The following is a 13,902-nucleotide window of genomic DNA, read 5'->3' on the forward strand; positions in this document are numbered from 1 at the left end:
CTTGTGCACGGGGACATTGTCGTGGGACAAACACAAACTGTTAGAACAGTAATAATATCACTGTGTTCTCTTCACTGCAACTAAGGGGTCTAGTCCAAACCAGGAAAAATAGGTCCAGACTGTACACAAATGTATGTAGGAAGATGTGTCCACACACAACTTTGGCCATATAGTATGGCTAGGCAATGCAATTAGCAGCTAACTGGACTTGATTAATGGATTTTAAATGTGTGGCAGAGTCCTTGTGACCATATTCTCTCCACTGTAAATGATAGGCATGAGGGCAAAAACTACAAAAGAAGACCCGGGTTGTAAGAAAATCCAAATTTTCATTTAAGAAACTGAGCCTTTATTTTCTTTGTGAATCATAAAAATCAATCCGAACATCAATTAAATCAGTAAACATCCATAAAATGATTGAATCACATGCTGGGCAAATTATTGTAAACAATCACCAGAAACATGGAGGAAAAATTAGAAACTAAAATGATTATCAGAAATACAGTAAACTCAGGGGCATCCCACGTAACAGAAGAAGAACAGAAATAAAAGAAAAAACAACATGGATTATCAGTTAAATGAAACTGCTTACATGCAGATGTTGTCTGCCAAGCTGCTTTTCACAAGATGAGAAGCCAGCAGTCGATATGTTTAGGGCAATAAAATGACCCCATAAAAAAGGCACGTTTCACAACTCCAAACAGGAGTCATCAGAAAAACATTTAAAATATTCAATATCTAATCATTCACTCACACAGACGCACAATCTCTCTCTCTCTCTCACACACACACACACACACACACACACACACACACACACACACACTTGTGTACTACTTTGTCTTCAGATTGAATTATGAAAATCTATCTATTGTTAAAATGGCTGTACTTTGCATTCGGATGGTTCAACTTCAGGTGTAGAGGAGAAAAAGACCTGAAACATCAGAATATGGGAGAACGAAAACGAAACGGCACAAAAGTGGGAACGTAAACAAATAAATGACATTATGATGATGTTTTATGTGCCTCTGCCGTACAGGGACTGTTACTGATCCGTCCATTTCCACTCCAATTTGACAAATACTGACAGGTGCAGAAAGACAGAAGCAGTTTAAACAAGATAAACAGTCGTGTGGTGACAATAAAGTTGACAACACCACAAAGCAGAGGCACCTCTATAACCTTCAACAGTGCTCCAGTAAGTCTAAAATTCACGAGTAGAAATCATGGAGTTGCAGTACCTTAAAAATACTCCAGTCACAGGACATTACCTTTCAATTTAAACTGCATTACAGGAGTTGATGAAAAAGCTGCACAACCTCCCTAACTGCTCCACAAGCCACTGAACTACTGTACACCCTAATACAGACTTTGCATTTTAATTGACGACAACTGTATTGGCATTTAAATACAAAGGTGTGAAAAAAAAAAAAAAAAGTGTTGTGTTGCTGTGTGGATGACTGTGTGTGTCCCTTTTACCACAATTAAGACCCGTTTATGCTGGACAAAAAAAACCCTTACACCTGCTAACATCTGGCATTCGTCTTCTGTGTGACAGGGTACAGTCGGCATTCACTTCCAGGTCAACAGACTCTGCAGTAGTCATGGGTATTTGCATTGATGTCAATATGACACCCGGGTGGACTTTTCAAAGACAAACTCATACTGGCAATGTGAAAGGACCCTATTTTTAACAAGTTTACCTATGTTTAATGCACATATGTGCTAATTTTGGTGTAAAAGGATAAAAAGCGCACCCTAAAGCTCTGATTCGTGGTAACAGCATAAATCTTGACATTTAAGGGACAAGCTGGGTGACGATTGTGATAAACATTTACCATATCTGACCTGAGGTAAAGATGGAGCGTGACCACATGATTATGGATGCTTTCAGAAGAAACATTTAGATAAAAAAATTAGCTGTTTGTAAAGTGGATTTGTTGCTGAATACGTCATGTCAACAGGTCAAATGAGCTCCGAAATGCTGTGTCACTAAACCATAAAGCAGCTTTGCAGACAAGCATAACATTTTTCACATTTCGACAACCAAGATGTTGATGATATAAACAAATAATGGGCAAGGCGGAGGCGAAAACGCTCTGCAGAGTGGCGTTTCTTCCGCTGAGTCAGTTAGACTCTTGATCCGAAACTTGACTGTGCCATTGCGCATATATCCATTCACACTTCAACATATTAGTTCTGTCAGACCACTACGAGTTGACCGGTAAGGCAACATAAAGCAGAAGTATTGTTGTTGCTATGGTTACCTGCTGTTTAATATACATTGAGTTTTGAAGCTGCGTCTGTGCCTGAAATCGTCCGTTCACTTATTCAGCGTTCCCTACATCATAAACACATTTTGCAGTTCGCTCTGCAGTGAGCAGTAAAATGAGATTTCGGACTCATTTTTCACCATCGCTGTGTTTTGGTATCTACATATTTCCATTCCATAGAGGAATGAATGGAATGAATAATTTCTGACGGCACTAAACAGAGCATAAACTCAGGGTGGTGATATTGGACACAGCATTTGATTAAACTGTTGACTGGAGCTATGTAAATCCAACAACATCCTGAAGTTTGGTGAAGCAACACTAATGGACAACCCTACATTTAAATTTGGTAATTTTATCCACATTGCAAACAAACAAACCTTTAGTGGTTTACCGGGTTTTATTTGTCCAGGTTTTGAGATCTGTCTCTGAGATTTCTACCCCCACCCAATTACAGTGGAGCGGAATAAAATTTTATTTCTGAAAAGCAATATTTCTTTCTGGAGAAATTTCCCTTGTTACTTTGGATAATCCACAGACCCCAGAATGAACAGTTTTCAGGGGAAACAACTTTCTACAGAAGAAACAGTCCCCATGACACCAGTCTACAATCTGTGGATTATTCAGAGAAACATGGACACGGTTTCCACTAAGACACAAACAAATGTCCCTCATGGTTTTATGTACTTGAACCAACCCTTAAAGAAGCATTTCACTAATAATAATTAATTATAAAAATCATAAAATCAAAATAAGAGGCAGAAGTCCATCAACATAGGCACAACTCAAGAGAGGAAGCTGCCAAGTGTCAGAGAAATCAGCATTACTAGTACAGTGGCAGTTACGTCACTTCACTTTTGGCCACTGATGCCTTCCCCACATCCGGAGCTGAAACATTGTAGATCACTTTTATCCTGTCAGGTGTTGGGCTGTGTGATGGATACAGTATGAGGCTGACAGAGCTATGAATGGGTGCTGAGCAGTAAGATGGGAGACATGACCGTTGTGTGAACTACAGGAGCGAGTGCCAGGTGATAAACAGAGATGGAGCTCTTCCTGGAGGCCTATCTGTCAGTGGATCTGTCACGGACGGAGCTCCATCCCTCACAAGGGGAAGAGGAGATCGGAGGCAGCCTGGGCTGAGGAATACATACACATCAGCCCTGAAAGACAGATCACGCCTGGTTTCACTCCTTTTTCTTCTTCTGTTGGTTTCTGATCCAATTTGATTATCAGGCTGTGTAGATGCCAAGCAGTTTAGCAACAGAACACCAGTCTGGATGTGACAGGCTCTTTTTCTTGTTGCTACTCTGCTCTCTAAATTGCTTTCATATATTTTTATTGGAACATTCTGCGCTGAAGGTCCATTGGATCCCTCACCATCTTGACACCGTATACCTTTTTTTATAGACTGGGATTTGAACGAGGCATACTAAAATAAAGAACTACAGGATGGAGAACCCGCAGATCTCTTAAGGCTTCAGTCTCCTTCAAACAAAGTGTTTGTTGGACTGTCAACCAGTGTCTGACAACCCTGCCCTGAACCTTTATAATGTCAGAATCCCTGAAACTTTATAATGACAGAAGCAGGAGTCGCATCCAACAAGTTTTGTAACTTTTGAAAACAATGCGACAAGCAAGCCAACATTATGGTGTGTATCTGATCATGCTACACTTAGTATGAACTAGATTGTTTGAAGCATACTGAACCCTTAAGATATCGTTTTAAAAAGTGTTCATATGTGTGTTTGTTTGCAAAATGGCCCTTTTCAATTCCCTTTCATTGTTGTCATGCACTGTTCCAACTTTTTTGACAGAACAAAAAAAAACTCGACTTGGTCCCTTTTAACAAATTTGATAAATTACTCTTAATTACATATATTATGCAACAAAAGTCCCATAAAAAGGCACACTGTCCAACCAGCAGCAAGTAAGGCCTCGTGTACAGGAATACAGAGACTGGCCAGACAGATATACATTTTTTTTTTTTTAAAGACAGTTCTTGGAACAGTGACTTCTCATAACTTGTTGTCAGTCAGGATAATGTTGACTGTAACAAATATGAGGCAGGAGGCGGCCCACAATAAAACAAACCACACCCAAAAGGCATGGCGGAAGGGAGACCGGTGCTTGTTGACGGCATCCCTGCCCATCACGGGCTCCAGATGACGTCTAGCGTAATAAACAAGGCAGGCTGGGATAATGTACTGGATTCCTGTGCCAGCATAGGATCCTGTAATGCCCACCAGGGACTCCAAATTGTGGGTGCAGAAGGCCACCACGATCGGGGGCACCAGGGTAATGAGGGGAAACACGACACGGTCCACCACCCACGGGTAGGTGCCGCCATCCCGGTGGAATAGGGTCTTCCAGTTGTTGCGAAGTGTGACGGCAATGATTGGGAAGTTGGTGCTGATGGTGAAAACTGGGAACAGGCCCAGGAAGTAACGCAGGAATGGAATATCCAACACGTTGCAGTTGTCCGTGAAGTTCAGGGTGTACATGTCGTGCAGCAGTGAGCTGTCAAAGCAGAAGATGGCGGTGAATGAGAGGAGGACGTAGAAGCCCAGGATCAGGGTGTAGTCCGCAAACACCAGGGTGCCGACACGTTTCTTGTCAGAGATGGGTGTCACAAGGGAGGGCAGGGAGTGTTGACACATGAAGGAGTAGACGCACACCCCGAACAGGTTGGGCACCCCAGAGAAGGAGGCGACTGGCGGGTGGCCCTCGCCGGTGCCTTTACCAATGCGGATGAGAGCCAAGATGATCATCATGGTGAATGCTGTAAGAAGACAACAGGGGAGATGGAATTAATTACAAACTTTGACGGCAAATTGCTCAAAAAGATGAGAATTGGACATAAACCCACAGTGCCTCCAAGTTTGAATGAGGTGGTGGTGGTTTAACATAAAGCCTCATACTAAGTCCTCTGTGTCCTTTGACGGTCAAGCCATTTACTGGCTGTTCGCATAGGCAGCCGCTTGAGACTTAATTTGTAAAACTGTTTAAAGTGAGACTGTGTAACTTTTGCTGAACCAGGGTTATTTCAGGATAATTGCATTTCATTTCATAAAACGTTCTTGAGTCGGTTGCTTTAAAGACGTCACCTGACCTGAGTAAAATGTTCTGGGACATTAGCCACAATAAGCCACTGAACACAACAATGCTTATTAATTCAACTTTTCATTTGTTAAAGGAATATTGGGAATATTGTGTCCCCGTCAATAAAAGGGACAGAAAGAGAGTGCTATAGCTACTGAACTCATCAAAACATATTGATTAAATCAAGTGCAGACTTTTCCAGCAAGTCAGTGATGCTAATTTAATTTTCACGTAAAATAAAACTGATGGGGCAGCCACTTCAGTATTTTTGGACATCTATTTCCCAGCTTGGAACCATCATCTGTATTCTTCTTTTCTTTTTAGTTGGACAAACCCCAAGCAGAAGGCAGCTACATATTAGGTTCATAGGGCAAGTTCTGTACTCTGTGTCCATATTGGAGTCACGAGGTGATAAACAAAAAGATGCCCTTGTTCTGGCCTGGGGATTGTGTAGACAACAGATGCAGTAGCAGGCCACGTCTTTTGGCTGGTCAATGAGGATAACGTGTGGTTTTTTTTTTTACCATCTCCCCTTCATGTCTTGCTGCCTTCCCTGCACTGCACTATTATGTTCTTGTCCAATGCCAAACTCTACCCTGCATGCATGCCAACAAGGCAAAGCTTAGCTGCAGAATAACGATAAGGGGTTGATGTGCTGGGATATTGCAACAGTCCTCGGTCTGCTTGGGGCCAAACCCTGAAATTACCCTTTTATTTAGCTGCTCCCTAATCCAACCACCTTTGTTCCTCTCTTCCACAACTCATTAATTCCAAAACGTCCTCGTTATTATTCTACCACTGTAAAAGGAAATATTGTATTAATCTAAAAGAGATCAGTGTTGACTTAGTGAAATCATTTGGGTTGCAGTGGCCTGGCCCAGTATGTACTGCACTTTGTGCACCCCTCATGCTGCAACAATATTATGGGTAGCATTTTTAAACACTAACATAAGACATAATTAACTAAAGATTGGGCTGTGGAAGACAATAAATATGTCATGAGAATTTTTCCCCATGGCCATTCACTCCTTCACACATCATCTGACAGTTTGTTCATGTTTTGTACTATAAAGCTACATCCATTTTCCACCATAGTCTATCAATCAATTTCCACCAGTCACAAAAATGGACCTGGTAGCACCAGTTGTACAGCGGCTTGCTTGTCTTATAAATCTCTCTGGTTCAGTACCAAAACATGTGTTGAACTTCCAGAAGACACAAGACTTGCCGTGACTACAACTACTAGTTTGATTTAAATCCATGTTGATTGAATCTTTAGCGTTCATCATTAATCTTGAACTCACATCCTGAACTTCTTTTTACTCCTTCAGTTTAGAATCAGTTTTGATTTCTCTGATCTCAGATTTCTATCCTTTTGATATGTGTTTTAGGTTGTATTTTGTCTATTATGTTTTTGATTTTTTTTATGTAAAGCAATTTGATTGTGCGTGACCTGCTATTAAAATAAATTTTCCATACCTTGTTCATACTAAATTTCAATGTGGTATCAATACGGATGTTAAAACACTCCATCTACTGCTTTAAAAAGGGAAGGTAATACACCACATGTGAATAAAACTCATTCGCCCAGTGTGGAACTGCCTTCCAGCTGTTTTTCCCTGAAACACCAGGCATAAAAAACCAACTAGGGGACATTTCATGGCCAGGCATAAAGTCACTGGAGCCAGGTGAAGATAGAGAGGCCTCCTCATGTGTCTCCACCTCCTGCTGTTCACATCGCATCTCCAATTGATTGCGCCTCTCTGGCAACTAGCATGAGCGTGTCTAAAGGAGACCTCTGAGCGTGGCATGCGGTCCTGTTACGGGCTGACAGTCATGTGGCCCGGTAAGTCATCTAACCTCCACACTCACTTAATCAGCCGTGACACCAGGAGTTAGTCATAGCCCTGTGACGGCTAGCAGCCAGCTCCTCAACTTTCATCCTCAAACCATCCTTTAGACACAGGGTGACATTTAGAAAGTACCACTCAGGTCATAATTTGCTACACGTATGCAGAATATGATTCTATACCATACACTTCCATGCACTCTGTGAGACTGGCTGTAATAATGAAAGAGTGAGATCCCTGCTGCCTTTTATGGAAATATTTAAAAAGCGGTACAGCATGTCTTAGAGTAGTGTTTTGTAGTGTCTTTTTCCAGCACAGGCAGCGGTGCTTGCTCAGGGTGGAGGGTGTGCAAGCTGGGAACCAGAAGTTTCAAACAAGCTCTATTAATTAGCTAGTGTGTGCTCTTGCAGTGACACTTTAATGTCTTTCAGGAGGATAAAACCCATTCCAATTATCAGGGGTGGACTGTACAAAGGGAACGAGCAGCAAAGGCATTCGGGACAGAGGTGAGTGTCTGGAAAAAGGTTTACAAGAATAGAAGTGTCTGTGAGGGATTAAGAAAGAAAGAGAAGCCGAAGAAGAATAACTGGAAAGAGCTACTGTGTATCAAGACTGAAAAAAAATTGTGACTAAAACAATTTATAATCCGCACAAAACTAAAAGACGAGAGGCATAAAGCAGAACTAAAACAAGGAGTACACCCAAGAAAAAATGCAAACCACCCAAAAGTGGATCAATCTGAAAACGCTAGCCTCGTGTTGTAGTGTGTTGGGGAAAACCACACAAGCCTCCTAAGACTTTTTTGGGGGGTTGTGTGGTAGTGTGGTAACTTTCTGTCAGCTTAATTGTTTAACGTGATCACTCAGTTTAAATATATCCATGTAGCCAAACACACAATACAGGTCTGCAAAACTGTAGCACAAGTGTTCAATGCTCAGTGCATCTTTGGCTAACATCCAAACCTTCCCACTCTGACCTCAACCCTCCTTGTACAGAGAGGTCAAATCGCTGGGCAACAGACCAACCCTCAAAGACACGACACACGAATGTGTTCTCCAAGCCCTCGATGATACAGTATGCCTCTTTTTTGTGGACCAACAGTCCAAAACCTAAAGATATTCAACTTTCTGTCGTATATGACAAAATCTACAAATTCTCACATTTGAGGAGATGAAACCAGAGAATATTTGTAAAAAAATGATCCACCACTCGATGAATTGATTAATCATTGAAGCTCTACACATACTATTTCTCTGAAAAGTCTAACCACATTTCATTTTAATATTGGTGTCTGGAGATACGCAAAACTACATTTAGTGTGTGAACGAGCCATCACTAGAACCCATCTGTCTGTTGCTGTCGCTCCTTCTGCCTTTTTTCTCCTTCAAACTCTCACCTTCTTTCCCACCTTTCTGTCCGTAAGAAAGCTATGTGTGATCCACCGAGCACAGCCACCTGTCTGCCTGCTGTACCCGACGGAGAAAAGAGGTGCAGGACACGAGAAAGGGAGCTTTTCTCCTCTCTGACACCAACACTTGCAGGAAGGAAACAAGCATGGGGCATTTAATTAAGAGTGCCTTGGGGTGGTTGAGCACTAATACATTACCTAAAGCACCTTTGTGCAAGTCCAGCCAAGATTAAGATGCTGCAATACAGCCTGTGAGAAAGGACAGCAAGGCTGGTTGTACTGGTAAAGCTTACAGTTAATGAGCCTGAATAACTAAATAATATTCAGAATCCCTGCAAATTGCAAAATTAAAAGCTAACATCTCTTTTTTTCTACCCACAATTCACAAAGGTTTATGCTAAGAAGAGGCAGAGAACTCATTAATCTTACTTAAGACACAGGAACTAATCCCTTATTTTTCAAAGAAATTGAAAGTCAATCAGATGGTAGAGAGGAGCTGAACACCAAGAACAAAGCCACTAGAATGAAGCTTTTCATAATGTGCTCATTTGTCACCGACTCTCAGCTGTATCATGCTACATGAGGTGGGCAAATCACGTCTGCCCGTGACTCTCACTGCACTCACTGCACCTATAGCTGTGAATCTCAAGGCTGAAGCTCAATGCAGCCATGGAATTATAGCGTATTAGCTTTGATCGCCTTGCAAGCGGGAACAAGAAAACAGAGTCTGGTACATTATTTACATAGTAAATTCACTACAGCCTCCCAGGTCACTGGATTGATCAGCTTTAATCTAAATTGGTCATCTCTTCTTATAGTCACTATTGCCTGTCCCCTATCTTGGAGTGTTCTGTCTTACTGTGAATTGACAGGATGAAAGAGACCCTTTTAAAGATGCCATTGACTCTCATCTCACATATTTCAATGTCACCCACTACAACCCATGAGCAACACCCATCTTTCCAAAGATTCTCCACAATGGATCAGAGGCAATGAGCTATTTATCTCTGCAGATATCTATCGGGATACAGTGATTACATGCACTTTCAAATTGACATGCTGGGCCACGCCAATACTCTCCAGTACACTTGACATGAAACGACAGGAACTGAGTAAGTATCAAACAGCCACATATCACGTCCATGTAACTACTGCCCGTCAATCTTGCAGCCTGTGATTTATATTACATAGATGTGGATGGCAATGACCTTGTGAGGAATACTTCCATTTAACAACCATCCAGAGGGGGCCCTTACAGCTGTATTCTTACTGGTTGCAAACAAAGCTGTCGCTGTTAAGCCAAGGCTGGCACACACTCTCAATGCCCCAAGGAGTCATTGCCTGCGCACGGAGAAGGATTCTTCAGCGGCTATCTCAGACGAGATGGGATTCCTGAACTCAATTAATGAGTAGAAAATGGTAGAAGGTGAGAGGTGATCAATCTCATGTGCGACGGAGCACTAGAAAGCTGCAAGTTGGGGGGTCTCGCTCCTTGGAGAGAATGACTTGGAGCAATTTATTGATAATAGTGAGAAGGTCAAGGACTTCCCAGCCGTGCTTGAACGCCTGAGAGGATTGACATTGCTGGGACAGTATTTCAGACACTAGATGAAACACATTGTACTTCAATGCAACGCAAGGGAAAGTGGAGTTTTTACTTGTCTACGTCACCAAGTGCATGCTCATGGTGGGAACTGTTTGGTCTATGTTATTATCACAAAATAAATGGTTTAGACCTGCTATATGAAAGTGCAATGAGATAACTTCTGTCATGAATTGATTCGAAGGTTCTGGTGATGCTGCACTACCGTTTTCTCATCTCCTTCGCCTGTAGTGGTTTTAGAGGCACAGCAATCATCCCTTCATTAATTAGGAGAGACACTCCTTAAGCTCTCTTGGATAGGTAATTGGTAGCCCTGGCCCTTTGCCTGATTCTCACTAAGTCTCAGGATATCTTGCTGTGAGTAGAGCTAGATCACTTCAAACCAGTTGGGACCAGAGCTAGCAGGGCTGCTGCTGCTGCTGCTGCTGTGTTTGTTGGACGACTGGGTCATAAATGTCTGCCTTGCCTCGTAAAAGAAGTTGTGTGATCTCAGATAGGATTATCAGTAAACACAGCAGAGAGCAGCACAGCAGTCAGCCAACAGTTTAGCACTCCTTGCTGCAGCTCAGGTTCACAGGGATGAGCCAGCCAAAGCATCGGCCGTTTATAACAGCAGATATATGACTATTAAAAAAAAGAAACCTAGAGTCAGATCCTTCACTCATGTCATGGGTGCTGAATAGTTTGCCCACTAGAGGTCGACCAGCTGCAGCTCCCCTGTTAACTACACTGCCTCGCCACAAAAACCACAGAAGAAAACAATCAGCTTACTGGAGTTTACCAGAGCTTAAACTGTGTGAGCGGTGAGTCGGTCTTTTGTCATGTTAATTACATGACTTTAATAAAAACAGACCTAGTCACTTCTCCTCTCCTGAAAACATTCATGACCTGCTAACCCTCCCGTTTTTCACTGCCATCTCCCGGCTTCCTACCAGCTCACAGCAGTTTAATGTTACGGTAGTTGGGTGTTGAAAGCTACGCTGCTGAACAGACGTACTGTATATTTATTTCAAACAGTCCGCATTTGTCACTAGTTCATCACGTAACGTTACAGCAGCCAACGCTGCCCGTTGCTAAATTAACCACAATTCCGTTAATGTCGTGTTTATCAGTGGAGGAGCGGTAACATTAATAAGCCGTTAAACTATAGTTTCTGACGTATTCTAAATATATCTGCGTATATAGATATAACGTTAGTTAAATGAAATCTCATAGTTGCAGGTCCTCGTTGTAGACATTCCTGTAGTATTAGATGCATTCAGCAGCAGCTCACTGTATGCTAGACGGCATGACTTATACCGATGGTGGTTAAATGGTTTCACATAGCTTTGCTTATAATTAAAGAGTGCTGGTAAAGGGATGGACTAGATGTGAATGAGCTACATTGAAATTATGGCAGATTATGGGTAAAGTGAAATACACATGCTTATTCTCTCTCACCCTCTCTGTTTACTGACGGCTGAAAAAGTTGCACCTTCTAATAGCAAATATTTATTGATGTGTGTGTATTCATGTGTGTTCACTTTTTTGAGACTGTAAATCGATTTTATTAACATTATCCATTTAGGAAAAGGTTTTATAGCCCACATAAATACCAGCTTTCAATATCGGCCTGTTTCAAGTGTAGTTTATACAGTAACGAGGTCTACTTTCAAAATCATTCTTAAAATCAAAATATCTGCTCATAAATCGGTTCTTTTTTCGGTCGGGCTCTACTCACCAGAACTCTAAAAGTATGTACATAATCCACAGATAAGACATAAATACACCTGTCTCTGCAACCTCCAAGACAAGAAACAATCCAAATAATTCACACGTTTAAAAAAGGGTAATAAATGATCTGCTTGTGCCACTACTGCTATATATCCTTTCATACACCTTCCACTTCATTGTGAAGCACTGAGTCAGTGTGGTTGGTAGAAAGGCAATTTTGTTTGTTTCATTGATTTAAATGTCATACTAAAAATATAAAAAAATTGTTTAACTTTAAGGCAATGTCACATTTTGGGTCTCTAAGATATCTAGCGCTGGAAGAATAAGTCAAGTGATGGAAAATTAAAGTCTGGCAATTGATTCATCAGTACGGTTATTTATTAAACAGAACAGCAAAGTATTCTCTGGTTCCAGCTCCTCCAGTACGAGAAAAAAAAGACATCAAAATGTTCAGATCTATCAGTATGTCGTTATGGTAAAACTAGTAAATGAACATTTAACATCGACATTTAAATTTTGCATTTTGTTCACTGAAAAGGGAACAATTGTTTGTGAGTGAAGCAATAAAGGAGATACCAAATGGAAATAATGTATAAGAAATGTAACGTAGGTAGTTTTGTCTTTGCCCAGTACATTAGCACAGGATTAAAATCAAATTAGAGACTCACAGGTTCAGGATTTAAGCAATTTATAACAAGTACGAACAAATTGCTTCTTTTTGCCAAGGAATGAGTGGCAACTCTGAGGTAAACAAGACCCTGAGGTCACCGACCATAATTAAAGGCTTAGTTGCTGGGTATAGATTCAATTGATCATGTTCTTCAACCAAAGCAGACATCCACCAAACATTCGCCTTATCACCCTGGAACTCATCTCAGCAGGAAGTCAAACATCTCATCAAGAAAAGAAACATCAATATTAAGCAGGGATGGAGGACAGGGGCACTAACTAACTAACTGGAAGTCAGAACAGTGACAGTGGCCGTGATCATGTTGCCATTTAGTTACAATCAAAAGAAGTGCAATGATTTAATACGTGGCTGACAACAGCAGCGTCACAAAAGACTGAAAGGAAGTATGTTTTCCAATCTGGGTTTTTTTCCCCCCCTTAAAAGTAATTTTTCAGGACCTCTGATCTGTGGTTCTGCTGTACGGTTCATGGAGGCCTGCTCATTTTTCACCATTCCCCTGTGAGCTGCATGCTCTGGACACACTGAACTTTCTATTCAACCAGCCACCAGAGTCCTCTCGACCTTCACAAACAATATCTCCCTCCCTCATCCATCTAAAATGGCACCGACAGCTGTGAACATATCTGAGGGGGACCCTCTTAGCTCCTTCTATTCTACTATGTTAAAGTAAACTAAGAACATTAGATGGATGGTGAGGCCCATGGATCACTGAAGCTATCGCTCTTCAAATGATGATCTTTCTTCTTTTTGCAGAAGAAATGGTGCCGCTTACTATATTTCACAAAAAGAATCAGTCTATCACTGTCAGGTAGTCAAGCAGATTAAATCTACTTCCATTAAAAGATAAAAAATGAAAACTTTGTACTGCATGTACTGCATTTACAGTCTTACTCTTTGTACAAGTATTAAACAGCAAATTCTTGAAAGCTCTTGTAAATAGCTCAGAAAAGATGCTTCAGAAAATAAAACCAGTGGTATGATGTTGTTTTCATCAAGGAACACCTCTGAAATTAATGTGACAGTTGCCTTAGGGAAGCACAAGATCCATATGCCTCTGAATTAACTGTTAATATAGACAGCAGCCACTCTGAGGCTCCAAACAGCTATCCATCCATCCATCCATCCATCCATCCATCCATCCATCCATCCCGGGAGAGATGGACGAAAGTGATTAATACTCGTTTACTCGAGTGAAGAGGCTGTTAATTTATTCCCTTCCTCATACCACCAATTAGGAAAGGTTTCTGCTTGTGTCAGTGTGG

General features: G+C 41.4%; 1 protein-coding gene across 1 annotated transcript in view; it reads right to left on the reverse strand.

Moving 5' to 3' along the window:
• Window positions 1–322: 322 nt before the first annotated feature.
• The window catches only part of tmem104 (transmembrane protein 104), a 64,988-nt gene continuing 51,408 nt past the window's right edge, over window positions 323–13,902 (reverse strand). Inside the window, exon 10 of the mRNA XM_038707544.1 lies at window positions 323–5,055. Within this exon, the coding sequence (XP_038563472.1) occupies window positions 4,292–5,055 (764 nt within the window). The 3' untranslated portion in view covers window positions 323–4,291. The remainder of the gene's footprint in view (window positions 5,056–13,902) is intronic.

The sequence above is a fragment of the Micropterus salmoides genome, unplaced genomic scaffold, assembly GCF_014851395.1.
Source record: "Micropterus salmoides isolate LMB-PRFRI ecotype aquatic unplaced genomic scaffold, ASM1485139v1 Ms_hic_scaffold_10, whole genome shotgun sequence".
NCBI classification, from domain to species: Eukaryota; Metazoa; Chordata; class Actinopteri; order Centrarchiformes; family Centrarchidae; genus Micropterus; species Micropterus salmoides.